A 23,035-nucleotide genomic window follows, 5' to 3' on the forward strand; every position below is an offset into this window, starting at 1 on the left:
TCAAAGAATGCATGGAGCATGCAGACCAGCATCAGTGACAGAAAATGCATAGAACCTGCAGATCAGCACCAGGGGCAAAGATTCAATAGAACCTGTGGACCAGCACCAGGAGCAGAGACTGCATAGAACATGTGGACCAGCACCAGGGACAGAGAATGCCTAGAAACTGTAGATCAGCACCAGGGACAGAGACTGCATAGAACCTGCAGACCAGCATCAGGGACAGAGACCGCATAGAACATGTGGATCAGCACCAGGGACAGAGAATGCATAGAACATGCGTACCAGCATCAGGGACAGAGACTGCATAGAACCTGCGGACCAGCATCGGGGACAGAGACTGCATAGAACATGTAGATTAGCGTGAGGGACAGAGACTACAGAGAACATGTGAACCAGCACCAGGGAAAGAAACTGCATAGAACATGTGGATCAGCATTAGGGACAGAGACTGCATAGAACCTGGGGATGAGCACCAGGGACAGAGACTGCATAGAACCTGCGGACCAGCATCAGGGACAGAGACTGCATAGAAAATGTGGATCAGCACCAGGGACAGAGACGGTATAGAACATGTGGACCAGCACCATGGACAGAGACTGCATAGAACCTGTGGACCAGCATCAGTCACAGAGACTGCATAGAACATGTGGATCAGCATCAGGGACATAGACTGCATAGAACATGTGAACCAGCATCAGGGGCAGAGACTTCATAGAGCATGTGGACCAGCACCAGGGAAAAAGGCTGCATAGAACTTGCGGATAAGTACCAGTGACAGAGACTACATAGAACCTGCGGACCTGCACCAGGGACAGAGACTGCATAGAACCTGTGGACCAGCATCAGGGAAAGAGATGACATAGAACTTGTGGACCGGCATCAGGGACAGAGACTGCATTGAACCTGCGGTCCAGCACCAGGGATGAGACTGCATAGAACTTGCAGATCAGCAGCATGGGACAGAGACTGCATAGAATCTGTGGACCAGCACCAGGGACAGAGACTGCAAAGAACATGTGGACCAACATCAGGGACAGAGCCTGGATAGACTCTGCTGACCAGCACAAGGGACAGAGACTGTAAAGAACATGTGGACCAGCATCAGGGGCAGAGACTGCATGCATAGAACATGTGGACAAGGACCAGGGGCAGAGCCTGCATAGAACATGTGGACGAGCACCAGGGACTGAGACTGCATAGACCCTGCGGATCATTACCATGGACAGAGACTGCATAGAACATGTGAACCAGCACCTGGGTCAGAGATTGCATAAAACCTGTGGATCAGCACCAGAGGCAGAGACTGCATAGAACATGTGGACCAGCATCAGGGAATGAGACTGCATAGACCCTGCAGATCATTTGCATGTACAGAGACTGCATGGAACATGTGAACCAGCACCAGGGTCAGAGACTGCATAGAACCTGTGGATCAGCACCAGGGACAGAGACTGCATAGAACATGCGGACCAGCATCAGGGACACAGACTGCCTAGAACATGCGGACCAGCTCCAGGGACAGAGAATGCATAGAACATGTGGACCGGGAAAAATGAGGATGAATGAACTCATGGAGATCAACATCCAACACTGCAGAGACACCATCACATGTTTCTCAACGCAGTGATTCTAGAGCAATGCCCCCATCCCTTATGGGAAACATGTAAAAATATGCAAAACACAAGCCGCGGAGACACATTTTTCTCAACGCAAGCAATGATTAGCCAGGTCTTTCCCCGGGAAGGAAAAACCATGGGAAGGGCAGTCTCCAATGAAGGAAACCACCTATGCCAAAACATGGTATCCATCCAAAACGTTTTCACAGTCTTTTACTAGGCATTGCTCCTACTAGCCAGTTTCCTACTCCACACTGATGAGGGGCAATACCCCGAAACAGCTGTCTGTGGATGGATACCATGTTTTGGCATAGGTGGTTTCCTTCATTGGAGACTGCCCTTCCCGTGGTTGTTCCTTCCCGGTGAAAGACCTGGCTAGTCATTGCTTGCCTTGAGAAACATGTGATGGTGTCTCCACGGCTGTTGATTTACATGTTTTTGCATATTTCCCATAAGGGATGGGGGCATTTCTCTAGCATCACTGCGTTGAGAAACATGTGATGGTGTCTCTGCAGTGTTGGATGTTGATCTCCATGAGTTCATTCATCCTCATTTTTCACAGTCTTCTACTAGGCATTGCTCTTACTGGCCAGTTTCCTACTCCACACTGATGAGGGGCAATACCCCGAAACATCTGTCTGTGGATGGATACCATGTTTTGGCATAGGTGATTTCCTTCATTGGAGACTGCCCTTCCCGTGGTTGTTCCTTCCCGGGGAAAGACCTGGCTAGTCATTGCTTGCATTGAGAAACATGTGATGGTGTCTCCACGGCTTGTGTTTTGCATATTAGAACATGCGGACCAGCTCCAGGGACACAGACTGCATAGAATCTGCAGACCAGCACCAGGGACAGAGACTGCATAGAATCTGCTGACCAGCACCAGGGACAGAGACTGCATAGAATCTGCTGACCAGCACCAGGGACAGTGACTGCATAGAATCTGCTGACCAGCACCAGGGACAGAGACTGCATAGAACATGTGGACTAGCACTAGGGACAGAGACTGCATAGAATCTGCAGACCAGCACCAGGGACAGAGACTGCATAGAATCTGCTGACCAGCAACAGGGACAGAGACTGCATAGAACCTGTGGACCGGCTACAGGGACAGAGACTGCATAGACCATGAGGACCAGCACCAGGGACAGAGACTGCATAGAAAATGTGGATCAGCACCAGGAACAGAGACTGCATAAAACATGTCGACCAGCACCAGGGACAGAGACTGCATAGAACATGTGGATCAGCACCAGGAACAGAGACTGCATAGAACATGTGGACCAGCACCAGGGACAGAGACTGCATAGAACATGTGGATCAGCACCAGGGACAGAAACTGCATACAACCTGCGGACCAGCACCAGGGACAGAGACTGCATTGAACCTGTGGATCAGCACCAGGGACAGAGACTGCATAGAACATGTGGATCAGCACCAGGAACAGAGACTGCATAGAAACTGCGGACCAGCACCAGGGACAGAGACTGCATAGAACATGTGGATCAGCACCAGGAACAGAGACTGCATAGAACATGTGGACCAGCACCAGGGACAGAGACTGCATAGAACATGTGGATCAGCACCAGGAACAGAGACTGCATAGAACATGTGGATCAGCACCAGGGACATAGACTGCATAGAACCTTTGGATCAGCACCAGGGACAGAGACTGCATAGAACCTGCGGACCAGCACCAGGGACAGAGACTGCATAGAACATGTGGACCAGCACCAGGAACAGAGACTGTATAGAACATGTGGATCAGCACCAGGAACAGAGACTGCATAGAACCTGCGGACCAGCACCAGGGACAGAGACTGCATAGAACATGTGGACCAGCACCAGGGACAGAGACTGCATAGAACATGTGGACCATCATCAGGGGCAGAGACTGCATAGAACATGTGGACCAGCACCAGGGACAGAGACTGCATTGAACCTGTGGACCAGCTCCAGGGACAGAGACTGCATAGAACATGTGGATCAGCACCAGGAACAGAGACTGCATAGAACCTGCGGACCAGCACCAGGGACAGAGACTGCATAGAACATGTGGATCAGCACCAGGAACAGAGACTGCATAGAACATGTGGACCAGCACCAGGGACAGAGACTGCATAGAACATGTGGATCAGCACCAGGAACAGAGACTGCATATAACATGTGGATCAGCACCAGGGACAGAGACTGCATAGAACCTTTGGATCAGCACCAGGGACAGAGACTGCATAGAACCTGCGGACCAGCACCAGGGACAGAGACTGCATAGAACATGTGGACCAGCACCAGGAACAGAGACTGTATAGAACATGTGGATCAGCACCAGGAACAGAGACTGCATAGAACCTGCGGACCAGCACCAGGGACAGAGACTGCATAGAACCTGCGGACCAGCACCAGGGACAGAGACTGTATAGAACATGTGGATCAGCACCAGGAACAGAGACTGCATTGAACCTGTGGAGATCAGCACCAGGGACAGAGACTGCATAGAACATGTGGATCAGCACCAGGAACAGAGACTGCATAGAACCTGCATACCAGCACCAGGGACAGACACTGCATAGAACATGTGGATCAGCACCAGGAACAGAAACTGCATAGAACATGTGGACCAGCTCCAGGGGCAGAGACTGCATAGAACATGTGGACCAGCATCAGGGGCAGAGACTGCATTGAACCTGTGGATCAGCACCAGGGACAGAGACTGCATAGAACCTTTGGATCAGCACCAGGGACAGAGACTGCATTGAACCTGTGGATCAGCACCAGGGACAGAGACTGCATAGAACATGTGGATCAGCACCAGGAACAGAGACTGCATAGAACATGTGGATCAGCACCAGGGACAGAGACTGCATAGAACATGTGGATCAGCACCAGGAACAGAGACTGCATAGAACCTTTGGATCAGCACCAGGAACAGAGACTGCATAGAACCTGTGGACCAGCACCAGGGACAGAGACTGCATAGAACATGTGGACCAGCACCAGGGACAGAGACTGCATAGAACATGTGGATCAGCACCAGGAACAGAGACTGCATAGAACATGTGAATCAGCACCAGGGACAGAGACTGCATAGAACCTTCGGATCAGCACCAGGAACAGAGACTGCATAGAATCTGCGGACCAGCACCAGGGACAGAGACTGCATAGAACCTGCGGACCAGCACCAGGGACAGAGACTGCATAGAACATGTGGATCAGCACCAGGAACAGAGACTGCATAGAACATGTGGATCAGCACCAGGGACAGAGACTGCATAGAACCTTTGGATCAGCACCTGGAACAGAGACTGCATAGAACCTGCGGACCAGCACCAGGGACAGAGACTGCATAGAACATGTGGACCAGCACCAGGGACAGAGACTGCATAGAACATGTGAATCAGCACCAGGAACAGAGACTGCATAGAACATGTGGATCAGCACCAGGGACAGAGACTGCATAGAACCTTTGGATCAGCACCAGGAACAGAGACTGCATAGAACCTGCGGACCAGCACCAGGGACAGAGACTGCATAGAACCTGCGGACCAGCACCAGGGACAGAGACTGTATAGAACATGTGGATCAGCACCAGGAACAGAGACTGCATAGAACATGTGGATCAGCACCAGGGACAGAGACTGCATAGAACCTTTGGATCAGCACCAGGGACAGAGACTGCATAGAACATGTGGACCAGCACCAGGGACAGAGACTGCATAGAACATGTGGATCAGCACCAGGAACAGAGACTACATAGAACCTGCGGACCAGCACCAGGGACAGAGACTGCATAGAACCTGCGGACCAGCACCAGGAACAGAGACTGCATAGAACATGTGGATCAGCACCAGGGACAGAGACTGTAAAGAACATGTGGATCAGCACCAGGAACAGAGACTGCATAGAACATGTGGATCAGCACCAGGGACAGAGACTGCATAGAACCTTTGGATCAGCACCTGGAACAGAGACTGCATAGAACCTGCGGACCAGCACCAGGGACAGAGACTGCATAGAACATATGGACCAGCACCAGGGACAGAGACTGCATAGAACCTTTGGATCAGCACCAGGAACAGAGACTGCATAGAACCTGCGGACCAGCACCAGGGACAGAGACTGTATAGAACATGTGGGTCAGCACCAGGAACAGAGACTGCATAGAACATGTGGATCAGCACCAGGGACAGAGACTGCATAGAACCTTTGGATCAGCACCAGGGACAGAGACTGCATAGAACCTTTGGATCAGCACCAGGGACAGAGACTGCATAGAACATGTGGACCAGCACCAGGAACAGAGACTTCATAGAACCTGCGGACCAGCACCAGGGACAGAGACTGCATAGAACATGTGGATCAGCACCAGGAACAGAGACTGCATAGAACCTGCGGACCAGCACCAGGGACAGAGACTGCATAGAACCTGCGGACCAGCACCAGGAACAGAGACTGCATAGAACATGTGGATCAGCACCAGGGACAGAGACTGTATAGAACATGTGGATCAGCACCAGGAACAGAGACTGCATAGAACATGTGGATCAGCACCAGGGACAGAGACTGCATAGAACCTTTGGATCAGCACCTGGAACAGAGACTGCATAGAACCTGTGGACCAGCACCAGGGACAGAGACTGCATAGAACATGTGGACCAGCACCAGGGAGAGAGACTGCATAGAACCTTTGGATCAGCACCAGGAACAGAGACTGCATAGAACCTGCGGACCAGCACCAGGGACAGAGACTGTATAGAACATGTGGATCAGCACCAGGAACAGAGACTGCATAGAACATGTGGACCAGCATCAGGTGCAGAGACTGCATAGAACATGTGGACCAGCACCAGGAACAGAGACTGTATAGAACATGTGGATCAGCACCAGGGACAGAGACTGTATAGAACATGTGGACCAGCACCAGGGACAGAGACTGCATAGAACATGTGGATCAGCACCAGAGACAGAGACTGTATAGAACATGTGGACCAGCACCAGGGACAGAGACTGTATAGAACATGTGGACCAGCACCAGGAACAGAGACTGCATAGAACCTTTGGATCAGCACCAGGGACAGAGACTGCATAGAACATGTGGATCAGCACCAGGGACAGAGACAGTATAGAACATGTGGACCAGCACCAGGAACAGAGACTGCATAGAACCTTTGGATCAGCACCAGGGACAGAGACTGCATAGAACATGTGGATCAGTACCAGGGACAGAGACTGTATAGAACATGTGGACCAGCACCAGGAACAGAGACTGCATAGAACCTTTGGATCAGCACCAGGGACAGAGACTGCATAGAACATGTGGATCAGTACCAGGGACAGAGACTGTATAGAACATGTGGACCAGCACCAGGGACAGAGACTGCATAGAACATGTGGACCAGCACCAGGAACAGAGACTGCATAGAACATGTGGATCAGCACCAGGGACAGAGACTGTATAGAACATGTGGACCAGCACCAGGGACAGAGACTGCATAGAACCTTTGGATCAGCACCAGGGACAGAGACTGCATAGAACATGTGGACCAGCACCAGGAACAGAGACTGCATAGAACCTTTGGATCAGCACCAGGGACAGAGACTGCATAGAACATGTGGATCAGCACCAGGGACAGAGACTGTATAGAACATGTGGACCAGCACCAGGGACAGAGACTGCATAGAACCTGCGGACCAGCACCAGGAACAGAGACTGTATAGAACCTTTGGATCAGCACCAGGGACAGAGACTGCATAGAACATGTGGATCAGCACCAGGGACAGAAACTGTATAGAACATGTGGACCAGCACCAGGAACAGAGACTGCATAGAACCTTTGGATCAGCACCAGGGACAGAGACTGCATAGAACATGTGGATCAGCACCAGGGACAGAGACTGTATAGAACATGTGGACCAGCACCAGGGACAGAGACTGCATAGAACCTTTGGATCAGCACCAGGGACAGAGACTGCATAGAACATGTGGACCAGCACCAGGAACAGAGACTGCATAGAACCTTTGGATCAGCACCAGGGACAGAGACTGCATAGAACATGTGGATCAGCACAAGGGACAGAGACTGTATAGAACATGTGGACCAGCACCAGGGACAGAGACTGCATAGAACCTGCGGACCAGCACCAGGAACAGAGACTGTATAGAACCTTTGGATCAGCACCAGGGACAGAGACTGCATAGAACATGTGGATCAGCACCAGGGACAGAGACTGTATAGAACATGTGGACCAGCACCAGGAACAGAGACTGCATAGAACCTTTGGATCAGCACCAGGGACAGAGACTGCATAGAACATGTGGATCAGCACCAGGGACAGAGACTGTATAGAACATGTGGACCAGCACCAGGGACAGAGACTGCATAGAACCTTTGGATCAGCACCAGGGACAGAGACTGCATAGAACATGTGGATCATCACCAGGGACAGAGACTGTATAGAACATGTGGATCAGCACCAGGAACAGAGACTGCATAGAACCTGCGGACCAGCACCAGGAACAGAGACTGCATTGAACCTGCGGACCAGCACCAGGGACAGAGACTGCATAGAACATGTGGATCAGCACAAGGGACAGAGACTGTATAGAACATGTGGACCAGCACCAGGGACAGAGACTGCATAGAACCTGCGGACCAGCACCAGGAACAGAGACTGTATAGAACCTTTGGATCAGCACCAGGGACAGAGACTGCATAGAACATGTGGATCAGCACCAGGGACAGAGACTGTATAGAACATGTGGACCAGCACCAGGAACAGAGACTGCATAGAACCTTTGGATCAGCACCAGGGACAGAGACTGCATAGAACATGTGGATCAGCACCAGGGACAGAGACTGTATAGAACATGTGGACCAGCACCAGGGACAGAGACTGCATAGAACCTTTGGATCAGCACCAGGGACAGAGACTGCATAGAACATGTGGACCAGCACCAGGAACAGAGACTGCATAGAACATGTGGATCAGCACCAGCGACAGAGACTGTATAGAACATGTGGACCAGCACCAGGGACAGAGACTGCATAGAACATGTGGATCAGCACCAGGGACAGAGACTGTATAGAACATGTGGACCAGCACCAGGGACAGAGACTGCATAGAACATGTGGACCAGCACCAGGAACAGAGACTGCATAGAACATGTGGATCAGCACCAGGGACAGAGACTGTATAGAACATGTGGACCAGCACCAGGGACAGAGACTCCATAGAACCTTTGGATCAGCACCAGGGACAGAGACTGCATAGAACATGTGGACCAGCACCAGGAACAGAGACTGCATAGAACCTTTGGATCAGCACCAGGGACAGAGACTGCATAGAACATGTGGATCAGCACCAGGGACACAGACTGTATAGAACATGTGGACCAGCACCAGGGACAGAGACTGCATAGAACATGTGGACCAGCTCCAGGGGCAGAGACTGCATAGAACATGTGGACCAGCACCAGGGACAGAGACTGCATAGAACCTGCGGACCAGCACCAGGAACAGAGACTGTATAGAACCTTTGGATCAGCATCAGGGACAGAGACTGCATAGAACATGTGGATCAGCACCAGGGTCAGAAACTGTATAGAACATGTGGACCAGCACCAGGAACAGAGACTGCATAGAACCTTTGGATCAGCACCAGGGACAGAGACTGCATAGAACATGTGGACCAGCACCAGGGACAGAGACTGCATAGAACCTTTGGATCAGCACCAGGGACAGAGACTGCATAGAACATGTGGATCAGCACAAGGGACAGAGACTGTATAGAACATGTGGACCAGCACCAGGGACAGAGACTGCATAGAACCTGCGGACCAGCACCAGGAACAGAGACTGTATAGAACCTTTGGATCAGCACCAGGGACAGAGACTGCATAGAACCTGTGGATCAGCACCAGGGACAGAGACTGTATAGAACATGTGGACCAGCACCAGGAACAGAGACTGCATAGAACCTTTGGATCAGCACCAGGGACAGAGACTGCATAGAACATGTGGATCAGCACCAGGGACAGAGACTGGATAGAACATGTGGACCAGCACCAGGGACAGAGACTGCATAGAACCTTTGGATCAGCACCAGGGACAGAGACTGTATAGAACATGTGGATCAGCACCAGGAACAGAGACTGCATAGAACCTTTGGATCAGCACCAGGGACAGCGATCAGTCGATCAGCACCAGGGACAGCAGTCGGCGGAGGGATCCATGCTTGCTGCGGCGGAGGGATCAGTCCCGCCCTGGGGAGGAGCCGGGGCGGGGATACGTCCCGCTTATAGAGCGCAGCAGCCGCCGCCGTGCACAGTCCGGGGAGACGCTGGAGCTGTGGATTGTCGGTGGCTCCTTTGCTCCTCTGTATGACCGCCCCTGCTGGGAGTTGTAGTACTTGTCTTCGTGCCCTTTTCCCTGCAGCTTTTTGCTTTCTGCTCTTGCCGCCTCTGCTTTACTGGAATGGAGAAGTATTTGCCCCAACTCCTGGCTGAGAAGGACGCCCTGGACCCTTCCTTCACCCACGCCCTGAGGATGGTGACTGAAGGTGAGGAGACCACCCTGCATGCCGCCAGCTAGAGGGGGCAGGAGATGGAGGGCAGAGCATGGTGGCAGCTCAATGGCAGGTGGTGCCTAACAGCAGAGGATGTCATCAGATAGACGGTGTGGTGGACCTCCTGGGGTTTGGGCAGATGCCCCTGTCTCCTGGGGTTTGGGCAGATGCCCCTGTCTGTCTCCTGGGGTTTGGGCAGATGCCCCTGTCTGTGCCTTCCTTACACTTTGTCCCTGTCATGTGTATGCCATGAGGATAGGGCATGGGGGGTGGTAACTGTACAGAACCCCTAGGGGGTATTCCTCCTCCTCCTTACCCTTTTATAAGATCGTTTATGCGGCTTCCTAACATGGAGAAATGCAATTACTTTCCAATCAATGGTGATCAATGCAGGTTCCACGTCCTCCTGGTGTCAGAGCCCCCTCTCCCCATTGTTCTGCCCCTGTTGGAGCCTATACTGTTCGCAGGGTCGTTAGAACCCGATGGAACAAGAGAACAATGAATGTTTGGTAAATAGAACGCGGTGTTTACAAATAGAACGCGCCCACGTGACCCTGCCTCATTCCTTACCCCCCTGCTTCCATCCTAGGGTGATTATTACATCTCCTGCTGGGAGTAGTAGTCCTCCTCCTGTAGTTGTTGGTAACTGGTCCTTTCCAGTCTTTTTTTTTATCTGCCTGCACTTCTGTGAGATGGGGAATATTTAATTTCTCATTACTGGTGTAAGGGGATGGAAGGATTTCTTCTTCTCTTCCTAGATGCAGATAATAGGGATTTCTGGTAAGTTGGCGCTGTCCTATTCCCAGGGTGTTGCGGAGAAGCGATCTCAGGCTGCACCTCAGTCTCATTAGTCTCCACTCTGTGGCAGAAGGAGGGTTAATTGATCACGAATCCCCCGGTCTGGTAACTACGCAGGGATCTCTGTATTTTCGCCACCAGTCATGGAGTCTGGTTTGTTTGTTTTTTTACTCCTGTTATTTCTATCCTGTTTATTTTTTGATTGGCATTTCTTGTGGGTGTATGGACAGCAGAGCTTCTTTTGTGCTGAATATGTCATGTCATTGGTTCCCTTCAGACAGTTTTCCCCACAGTAAGATTCCATGATAACATAGTATATGATGCAAAATGATCAAAGTCAGCTCTGCTACATCCATTTACCTGTATTTCCCAATGAATATTTCGGCCTGTCTTCCTTGATGGGTGCTGGTTACTGATGTATCATCGATGGATGCGGAATCTTTGCTATCTATGTATCGTTCTGTGTAGATCATGATATCACCTTCGGCTCTGTATTGCCCTCATACATTGTATCTTCGCGATGTGACATCTGGATGTGGGGGAGCAGTCAGCAGCTCGGCGTCTCCTGCATCCTCTCATGCATCATGGCTTAATATTTTCTTGAAGTTAGTTTATGAATCAGCCTGGAGGATTATATATGCATCTTTACAGCTACATAGAGGAGTCTATTTCATAGGAAAAAAATAATTGGTCATGCCTAGTATTTGAGACATTATTTTAGATGTAGCAGAGCTGAGTTTGTCACTATCATCACTAGACCTTTTTTTTATATATATAGTACAAAGGTTTAGATTGCGATCTGTTTTAGTTCTATATCTAAATACCCCGGTCAATACAAAGTGAATGGATAGACCCCCCCCCCACTGCCCCCTTTCCAGGCACTGTTGGCACATGCCCCTATGGTACTGAAAATAGTGATACCACCGCACATCAGTTTTCTATAGGACACTGTTGTAAATATCTCATTATTCCCTTTTCCCAATTGATGATGATGATGATTTCAGCTCTGCTACATCTTTACTTTGGATGTTGTCGGTCTTGACTTCATCCCAACATTGTCCCATTATCTGCCCGGCAGCACTGTTTTTACTATTCTCTACCCTTCCAGCTTGTTTTATGGGGTGTCGTTACTTCTGAATGTGTCATTCCCGGTATTTGTAAATGCTTTTACAGTATCACAGATGGAGGGATTTTTAGCTATGCAAATCAACCGCCTCTTGCCAGTCGAAAGCGTCTCTCCATATATCGTTTCCTCTGCTGTGTTTTAGTGTTGCGTTCTTGGCAAGTCGCAATCCCCTATCCCTACGAGATGCTTGGTTTCAGGCTTCCAAATGTGTGCCATGTTGTATCTCCCTTCCTTCTGTCTGCCTTGCGTCTCCCCTGACGTTCTCATCAAGACCAGTTTATCACAAGTTGGAAAAGCTAAATTGGAATTTGCTGCATAATTCACACGGTCTCTCTCTCTCCTCCCTGCGCTGGGAATTGGGGAGTTTTGCAGCCTTCTGATATAAGTCTGAAGCACCTAAGCTTGCCGTCCTCCCTCCACCACTCATAATGAGGAAAAGACATTTGTGCATGGAGAAAGTCTGTTTAGCAACACTTAGATTGGTTTTCCATAAGATATGCCAAGCAAATTCGGAATGTCACCCCGCCTAAATGGTAAACAGGTGTTCTGATGCCCATACCGCGAGCCAACTGCATCCAGGGGTACGATGGAGTGGACGCGCGTCGGGGACTTTGGGAATTAAGGAAATAACTACATTAGCATATTTGTTTTTTATGGAATGAAACTATACTATGTGGAATCACCTACAGGCCCCTTGTTTTCCAGGATTCACATTTCAGAGTATGTCAATTTGACTAATTAGTGAAGTGTACAAAAGTTTACTGTAAACGATAAATGTACAATTTTTTTTTTTTTGGTATTGAAGTAGAAAAGAATTGAGAGGAATCTGGTAAAAAAGGCTGTGAAAAGTGGTGCCTAAATATGGCAGAACCCCTTATCAATAGGTGAGGGGGAGTCCCAAAAGGGTGAAACCCCATTTATCTGACGCTCGGAATAGATGATGGTTTACGAAATCAACTCATTGCGTGGACTTGGCCGACGAGAAACCGTGAAGGGTTAAATTAAGCGGCCTCTAATTCAATGCAACCTCATGTCTACTTTTTTTTTTTTTACCGTTTCGGTGTGTGCGACTCGTATGAAAACCCACAGATCTGGCAAAGGTTTCCTCGCGTCGGATGTAAAGGCATAAAAAAATGTGTCATTGCAACCTCTAGCTTGTCGTCGGTCCGTGGCTTGTGCAATCTTAAGTTGTCTTTGTCCTATTACGAGATAACCTTCTGCGACGAGTCATTGGGATGGTGCGTTGCCGGTCGCGATAACCTTTGCTGCATCTGTATGGATCTTCATAGACGCAGAATACAAACGTACCACGTGGTTTAATATAGCGAACCTACCGTCTCTACCTTCCCATAGACCCATAACTTTGCATATATATTGCAAAAGTGAACACCCCCTTCGAGGCTTCTACTCTGCTGATGGTTTTGCTCTGTGCCGCAGATTTGCTCCAATCCTCAGATATTCATTATAACATATAAATAAGCCCCCATGATCCTCCTTCCCACCGCTCCCCCTCAAAGCCTGCGTCCCCCCGAGATCTTGGGTGCATAAAGATAAAACCTTCGACGAATGGTTCCGACACGTTTCTCAATGTTGTAGCTGTTTTTTTGCCTGATTCCAGATTTCTGATGGTTTTAATGTTGTGTCTTATCTTTTATAGACTCATGTTCATTTTTTCGCTCCGTAAACTAGATCACTGATGTAGCAGAGCCGAATCTGCCATTTACCTGTTCCTCGTCTTCACTCATTAGAAAGATAGGATGATGAACTTGGCTCTGCTACATTTACTAATATTTTATATCGTGGATACAATGTAATCAACATTGGTGTTCATTAACAAACTTTAGGCTCTTTTCACCCCCCGTGTCGGTTTTCACCCCCGTGTCGGTTTTCACCCCCGTGTCGGTTTTCACCCCCGTGTCGGTTTTCACATCCGCCTTTCGTCTCTGCGGAATCTGTTTTTCATCAGTGTTACATCTGTTTTTTTTCGCTTCTGTTTCTGTCGGCAATCTTATATTTATCCATTGACTTTTCGCTATGGATCGGTGAAAAACAGATGAAACACGGGGACCGTGGAGCACAAAGTCTGCCACTTTTCGTTTTCTTTTTATATGGCTCTGCGCAGACTTTAATGGTTGAGTCTGATCCCCAAAACAGCTGAGATTAGAACACTCTCTGAGTCTCATTGACCGAAAACCCGAACGGCTTTTAAAAACTGACGGGTAAGGAACAAGTGAAGCTCTTATGTGTCCATGTGCTGTCCGAGAAAAAGTATGGACAGAAGACAGATGTGTGACTGTCACCTTATCTGTCTCTTCCTATCGGACTGCATTGCATTGGAAGCGCTCTGATTTCGGTGAGAGCTGTGTAATTCTCAGTTTCACCTGTGGTGGCGCTGCGGGCAGATTAACACTTGCATAGAGGATCCCTTATACATTAAAAAGATATCCAACTGACGAATATTAACATTGGCAGAGCAACTTCTGAAAAGCTAAGCAGTAATTTGTGAGCCACGGTTGGTTGTATGACGCCTACATATTCTGTGGCGCATTGTTGACATTATTGACATCGTCGTCACCGTCCCCGCTGGGACTCAAAATCTGAATTATGTCTTCCAAAAAATATAGAGGGAACATATAAACTCTGTGCACATGTACTGGGTGAGATACGAACCCAGGACCCCAACACTGATCGCTGAGCCGCCACGCTGCCCTTGTATATCGAAAGCCTCCTTTAAAGGGTTAAAAACAATATATATATATATATATATATATATATATATATATATATATATATATATATATATACAGTGGGGAAAAAAAGTATTTAGTCAGTCAGCAATAGTGCAAGTTCCACCACTTAAAAAGATGAGAGGCGTCTGTAATTTACATCATAGGTAGACCTCAACTATGGGAGACAAACTGAGAAAAAAAAATCCAGAAAATCACATTGTCTGTTTTTTTTTCATTTTATTTGCATATTATGGTGGAAAATAAGTATTTGGTCAGAAACAAGCAATCAAGATTTCTGGCTCTCACAGACCTGTAACTTCTTCTTTAAGAGTCTCCTCTTTCCTCCACTCATTACCTGTAGTAATGGCACCTGTTTAAACTTGTTATCAGTATAAAAAGACACCTGTGCACACCCTCAAACAGTCTGACTCCAAACTCCACTATGGTGAAGACCAAAGAGCTGTCAAAGGACACCAGAAACAAAATTGTAGCCCTGCACCAGGCTGGGAAGACTGAATCTGCAATAGCCAACCAGCTTGGAGTGAAGAAATCAACTGTGGGAGTAATAATTAGAAAATGGAAGACATACAAGACCACTGATAATCTCCCTCGATCTGGTGCTCCACGCAAAATCCCACCCCGTGGGGTCAGAATGATCACAAGAACGGTGAGCAAAAATCCCAGAACCACGCGGGGGGACCTAGTGAATGAACTGCAGAGAGCTGGGACCAATGTAACAAGGCCTACCATAAGTAACACACTACGCCACCATGGACTCAGATCCTGCAGTGCCAGACGTGTCCCACTGCTTAAGCCTGTACATGTCCGGGCCCGTCTGAAGTTTGCTAGAGAGCATTTGGATGATCCAGAGGAGTTTTGGGAGAATGTCCTATGGTCTGATGAAACCAAACTGGAACTGTTTGGTAGAAACACAACTTGTCGTGTTTGGAGGAAAAAGAATACTGAGTTGCATCCATCAAACACCATACCTACTGTAAAGCATGGTGGTGGAAACATCATGCTTTGGGGCTGTTTCTCTGCAAAGGGGCCAGGACGACTGATCCGGGTACATGAAAGAATGAATGGGGCCATGTATCGTGAGATTTTGAGTGCAAACCTCCTTCCATCAGCAAGGGCATTGAAGATGAAACGTGGCTGGGTCTTTCAACATGACAATGCTCCAAAGCACACCGCCAGGGCAACGAAGGAGTGGCTTCGTAAGAAGCATTTCAAGGTCCTGGAGTGGCCTAGCCAGTCTCCAGATCTCAACCCTATAGAAAACCTTTGGAGGGAGTTGAAAGTCCGTGTTGCCAAGCGAAAAGCCAAAAACATCACTGCTCTAGAGGAGATCTGCATGGAGGAATGGGCCAACATACCAACAACAGTGTGTGGCAACCTTGTGAAGACTTACAGAAAACGTTTGACCTCCGTCATTGCCAACAAAGGATATATCACAAAGTATTGAGATGAAATTTTGTTTCTGACCAAATACTTATTTTCCACCATAATATGCAAATAAAATGAAAAAACAGACAATGTGATTTTCTGGATTTTTTTTTCTCAGTTTGTCTCCCATAGTTGAGGTCTACCTATGATGTAAATTACAGACGCCTCTCATCTTTTTAAGTGGTGGAACTTGCACTATTGCTGACTGACTAAATACTTTTTTTCCCCACTGTATATATGCAGAGAATGACTGTTCAAACCAATCACAATGCCCTCGGGGCGCCATCTTTGCATGGCCAAACCTTTAACTACAGCTTGCCACCTGCTAGTTTTCCCTCTATCTTTGCCTTCCCTTCTTTGATTGACAGGTCTGGTTTCATAAACCCAGAGAACAGCGGAGATACATGAAAAAAAAAAGCAGGTGGAAAGGTGCACTTAAATATTTGGCCACACCATGGTGCACTGAGTGCCTGTACTTAGTCTGAACAGTCATTCTTTGCTGACAGATTCCCTTTAAAGGGAACCTGTCACCAGTTTTACACCTTATATCTCCCACCGTCAACTTTTAAATCTTGTAAGTGGGGTTCCTACAACCCCTTCATACCATTATGGGGGTCCCACATACGTCCAAAATAGGTTGCAGTCCAGTCTGATGGCAGTCTCCAAACCGTGCTCAGTGTCGGCAAACATCACCTCTTCTTTCTTCATGGACGTGGACAGGGTCGGACTGGCCCACCGGAGACCCGGAGAATTCTCTGGTGGGCCCAGGCACTGACATCTGCTGGCATATAGGGCTGGAAGCTGCCTAGGGCCCCCGTTGTACCAGGGGCCCCCAGCCAGGGGCATGTTGCTTATAGCGGCACACCACGCAGCTGCTATGGGGCACGTGAGTCAAGGGGCCCTTCCCGGTGCCAGCAGAGGAGCAGAGGGTGACAGGAGGCAGGAGCCGGCTGCTGCGGCTGAAGCCTGTGCCTGCTGCTAGAGAGAAATGAATATTCACTGCTCCCCATGCCCATGTACGTGAAGAGCAGTGGATATTCATTTCACTTTAATACCAGGCAGTGGTAGCCACAGCCGCCGGTTCACGTGGATGACGTCTCGTACTTCATCCACACAGTGCTCGGAGCACTACGCCTCCACAGTGGAATCAGAGGTCTGCACAGGCACGCTTCGCTTTCCCCTATTGAGCAGAGAGCAACGCATCAAGGAGCTGATGACGTGGAATTGAAGCAGTGCATGCGGGCTGCTGGACTTTGCCCTGCCGTCACGCCTGTGCAGGCCTCTGATTCAACTACACATGCGCGACACTTTGAGCATTGTGTGGATGACGTAGTAAACGACATCCGCTTCCATCAACACCGGAGAGGAGGTGTTTGACAGGTCTGAGGGAGCGCTGAGCGCCGTTTGGAGACACCCATCTTACCGGACAGCGAAATTTGCAGCGTGGGACATGAATAAAAGACGTTTTCGGAAGTATGTAGGGGGTTACCTATGAGGCTATAAAGGAACATGATACACATGCTTTGAAAGGTGAGAGAAAGGCGTTATAAGGTGTAAAACTGGTGACAGGTTCCCTATTGAATAGAAAAAATAACTAAATTCCCCCTTTTCAACATCCAAAAAATTCAATGTTAATTTCCTAACAAATTTTCATAACTTCTCAGCATTGTATTTCCAAGTCTTCTGCATTATGATAGGTAACTGATACATTCCTGACTGTTGCCACCACTAGAGGGAGCTTGGGAGCTGGTTGCATACTGTTTATGCTCTCACTCATAAGAACACATGTTGTTGAGAGTGACAAAGCTCCCCCTAGTGGTTGATGTAGGTAGTCAGAATATTGGCATTTGAAGGGGTTTTCTCTGACCGTAAAGTTATTTTTATCTTTTGTAAGTGGAAATTAATTGAACCCACGTACTGTAAAATGGTGACTGATGACCCAATTTCAGGACTTGTCCCTCTTGAAGTCCCAGTAGCTTCACTTCAGCATAGTCGGAGATTTCATAAATAAAGTATATAATTGAATTCAAATCAATTTTCATTTTAAAAAAAAAAAATCCCAATAACTTTTTATGTCCTTGAGCAACGTCATTAATTCTGTGCGATGACTTTGGAACAGCGTATAAGAAAGAAATGAAGGTCCAACCGTATTAAACTATAATAAAAAATTAATCGACACAGAATTTATTACCTATTAATAAAATAAAATCAATGGCGAACACTCACTTAAAGGGATTTTTCCAAGCTATTGATGCCCCATCCATAGGACAAGTCATCGATATGCACAGCGCCATTCACTGAGCAGTGGCCATTATTAGGTACTGCAGCTCAGCTCCTAGAAAATTGATTAGGATCTGAGCCTTTATGATTAAATCTGCATGTTTTTGTAATCAATTAATTTTAAATATTATTTATTTTACTACCTTATATCCTAATCTTATTTCTATCCCTAAACTGATCTCCATCCTTATCCCTAACCCTAGTGATTTAACACGGTCTTCACTCATTAGCTGCTCATCTTCAGTCATTCCCTTTTGCGCTGCGCAGCAGTGGAGATGAGTTTGTCAATGGCTGTTGTGCTCTGCATGGGCTGCAATTGAGTTGACAAAACTCGCTTTATGATACTGAGCTTTGTCATTTCCGTTGCTGCCTATGCAGAAAGCAGCAACCGATTACCAAGTCATCTCTCCTGCTGCGCTCTGCATAAGCAGTTTCAGTCCCCTCCCCCCACACGTCAGCACTTTATGGATATGTATTTCTTTAGCTGTTCTTTGTTTGACATATCCCTTGATGTGTAGGGCAAGATGACTAACTCTGAGAATGAAGAAATAATAAATGTGATACTGTCAGGAGATGTTTATACTATAGGTGTCTATATATTGCCACATAGTGGTTGGCATGAGAATTGCAGCCTGTTTGTTTGTTTTGGTGAGATGGATCCTCCAAGCCACAGATCCGGGTGGGCACGGGCGTCTGTGCAGCAGGTAGATGAGGCACACAGGGAATGGGTAGTAGAAGCCCTGGAGGTCGCAGGCAGACAGGAGAGAGGGAAGCAGGCAGCAGAGGTTACTGGAGGCTGAAAGCAGACAGGAGGCTGGGAAACAGATATATCAGAGGTACTGGAGGCCACAGGCAGACAAGAGACCAGGAAGCGGATAGCAGAGGTACTGGAGTCCACAGGCAGACAAGAGACCGGGAAGCGGATAGCAGAGGTACTGGAGGCCATAGGCAGACAAGAGACCGGGAAGCGGATAGCAGAGGTACTGGAAGCCACAGGCAGACAAGAGACCGGGAAGCGGATAGCAGAGGTACTGGAGGCCACAGGCAGACAAGAGACCGGGAAGCGGATAGCAGAGGTACTGGAGGCCACAGGCAGACAAGAGACCGGGAAGCGGATAGCAGAGGTACTGGAGGCCACAGGCAGACAAGAGACCAGGAAGCGGATAGCAGAGGTACTGAAAGCCACAGGCAGACAAGAGACCGGGAAGCGGATAGCAGAGGTACTGGAGACTGCAGACTGGACTCAGGAAGACTAAAAGTCTTAATACCAAGACAGCGTCTGGAGTCTGCAGGCAGAGAGGAGACCGGGAAGTAGATAGCAGAGGTATTGGAGGCCGCATGCAGACTGAAGAATTGGAAGCAGATCAGAGAGGTACTGGAGGTCACAGGCAGAGAGGAGACTAGGAAGAATATAACAGAAGTATTGGACGCCGCATGCAGACAGGAGACTGGGAAGTAGGTAGCAGAGGTACTGGAGGCCGCATGCAGACAAGAGATTGGAATGCAAGTAGCAGGGTTCAGCTTATGCCCATAATTAACCCTTTTGGCATTCACTAAGGCTATACACCAACCATGGGGGTAAGAGTAATTAAAATTATCTGAAAAAAAAAATTGTTTTGGTTGTTGGAAGCAACCAATCACAGATCTGCTTTTATTTTACAGCTTCTTCACAAATGAAAGCTGAGCTTATATTGGTTGTTATGGGCATTTTTTTTTCTTATAGTTTAGATAAAAGAGGCCTATCATAGTAAAACATAATGTCAGCAATTTGAATGGAGCCGCAGTGCACAAGCTCCCCCGCCCCTCCGTTCATTCCCTATGACGCTGTCGAGCGCGGTGCTCGTCTTTTTCCAAAAGACTCATAGAGAAAGATTGGTGCGGCGGTTGAGTATCCGACCTGTTGATCCATTTTGTAGCAGGGATAAAAGTGTCCCCATTCTGTAATTCATGCAGGTCCCAATGGTTGGACCCCCAATGATAAGTTATCATTGGATATCCCCTTTAAATACTTAGAGGCTGGCTTTCTCATTAGAGATGTCTAGCATCATAAAGTTACGTAGACAAGCCGAGTACCCTTTCTCCCGGCTGTGTTCCCCCTCCGCTGTCTGCTACAAAATTGCGTCAGGAGACAAAGCGGTCCACAATGCTCCAGTTACCCTTTATTTGGAGTCAGCACCAAATGAGTAGTGAAACCCAGCATTGGCTTATGGTGCACCCTTGGTATGACCGAGAATTTCACTGCACCTTCCCGCCTACTTGTACATAGGAGTCAGAATTCTATATTCCATTGCCTACTCTTCTATGATAACTGTCGAGTCAGAGCTGTCAATCAAGGAAGGAGGTGGGAGGCGGAGAAAAAGCAAATAGTTAAAAGGTGTCCTGAGCTGCTCGGCCACACCAAGGGTGCACCATTTTCCTGTGCTTGGTTTGAACAGTCAACTAGGAACAGACCCCGGATTAAAACCAAAATGCTCATTTGCTTTTTATTTTTGATAAATAACACAACAACTCTCGTCTATATGTAGTAGTGTCTGGAAATGCAAGATGATCAGGAACTATTGTGTTTTTCTAGGCCAGGTCGATTTTACGTAACAGTGATGACAATCGAGCAGTTTTACAATGAATCACCAGCAGCTCCCATATAGAGGTGTCATATACAGGTGGATGTGCCGCATCGGCTGTGCCGAAATGTAACCAAAATAAGGCGTTTCACATGTGAGCCACATGGGTTCATGTTTCTCCCACTCATTGCTGGATCTGGTGTGATCTACTAGAGAATGACCACATGTAAGGCAAACGTGGAGTTCTACCGGAGTGGCGAGGACGCCTCCAAACTAGCAAGTGCTATAAACGTCTCCTTCAAGAAGCTCTTCAGGACTTAAAGAGGACATGTCACCAAGTGAGGTTTTGCTCTTGTTTTATTGAGTTTTTTTTTTTTCAGTTAATCCTTCACACGGTTCCAGAGATATGTGGTCTTTGTGGTCTTTTTATTTGGCTTTATGTTTTTGTGGTCCTTGCCTAAGAGGATGTGTGGTTCACAGTGTAATTATGCAAAACAGTCTAAAGGCACGCCCCTGAGGATCCTGTAAGCCACACCCCCTGCAGTCAAGACCATAAAAATCTCAAGAACAATATGATGGACTTTTAAAAAAAAAAAGCTGAATACTAAGAGCAGCGGGAATAAAATAAGAGCAATAACTGGTCCCTTTTGACGTGGTGACAAGTCCTCCTTAAAAACTGATGGCCTGATCTTAGGAAAGACCAGTAATGTTTGAATTTTTGGGGGACTGATGTTAAAGAATGAGACTAAACTGCAATACCGAGCACCACCATGTATAATAAGGAGTCACTTTGCCCATTTAAGCAATGAATAAGATGTTGCTCTCAAAGCAACTCTGCAGCCGCTTCATTGGGTTGAGGCAAAGCCTCCATTTTAGGGCACTTTTTTAGTAAAGGGATTTTTAAGGAGTATGGAGAATGTTACCCTTGGGTTCCAACTTCTTCTCATGTTCAAGTCTGATTCTGAACTTTATTTTTTCATTTGCATTGTCCCACATACATGACCACTGCCCATGTGTGTGTCCTACAAGGTTGCCAACTGTCCAGAAATTCCTTCACAGTCTGTAAAAAAAGTTCCCTTTTTTGCCCTGTCTGTTAAAAAAATTTGTATTTACTAATTTAAGCTGAAGAGATTTGTACAGATTTTATGACTGTGTTTATCACTTACAGTGAATGCAGCTGATGTCTTTACATGGGATTCATGGTCTATAGACATGTACCAGTTTATAATGTTAAAGGGGTGCTCTGACACCCCAAATGTATATCTATATATAAAGCTGAATGTATGTGTGTATCACCAACCATGCAAAACACAAGCTGCGGAGACACCATTACGTGTTTCTCAACGCAAGCAATGACTAGCCAGGTCTTTCCCCGGGAAGGAACAACCACGGGAAGGGCAGTCTCCAATGAAGGAAACCACCTATGCCAAAACGTGGTATCCATCCACAGACAGCTGTTTTGGGGTATTGCCCCTTATCAGTGTGGAGTAGGAAACTGGCCAGTAGGAGCAATGCCTAGTAGAAGACTGTGAAAAATGAGGATGAATGAACTCATGGAGATCAACATCCAAACTGCGGAGACACCATCACATGTTTATCAACGCAGTGATTCTAGAGCAATGCCCCCATCCCTTATGGGAAATATGTAAAAATATGCAAAACACAAGCCACGGAGACACCATCACATGTTTCTCAACGCAAGCAATGACTAGCCAGGTCTTTCCCCGGGAAGGAACAACCACGGGAAGGGTAGTCTCCAATGAAGGAATCCACCTATGCCAAAACATGGTATCCATCCACAGACAGCTGTTTCGGGGTATCGCCCCTCAGCAGTGTGGAGTAGGAAACTGGCTAGTAGTTCATTCATCCTCATTTTTCACAGTCTTTTACTAGGCATTGCTCCTACTATTACAC

At 47.8% G+C, this 23,035-nt stretch overlaps 1 protein-coding gene across 4 annotated transcripts in view; it reads left to right on the top strand.

Annotated features, from left to right (window-relative positions):
- The first annotated feature begins 9,929 nt into the window (after positions 1 to 9,929).
- Positions 9,930 to 23,035, top strand: part of KHDRBS3 (KH RNA binding domain containing, signal transduction associated 3) — a 159,692-nt gene continuing 146,586 nt past the window's right edge. For all 4 annotated transcript variants that reach the window (XM_073590377.1, XM_073590379.1, XM_073590380.1 and 1 more), the window contains exon 1: positions 9,930 to 10,175. In XM_073590377.1, the coding sequence (XP_073446478.1) occupies positions 10,091 to 10,175 (85 nt within the window). In that variant the 5' untranslated portion in view covers positions 9,930 to 10,090. The remainder of the gene's footprint in view (positions 10,176 to 23,035) is intronic.

The sequence above is a fragment of the Dendrobates tinctorius genome, unplaced genomic scaffold (assembly GCF_039654945.1).
Source record: "Dendrobates tinctorius isolate UK_male_01 unplaced genomic scaffold, ASM3965494v1 ptg000116l, whole genome shotgun sequence".
Taxonomy (NCBI): domain Eukaryota; kingdom Metazoa; phylum Chordata; class Amphibia; order Anura; family Dendrobatidae; genus Dendrobates; species Dendrobates tinctorius.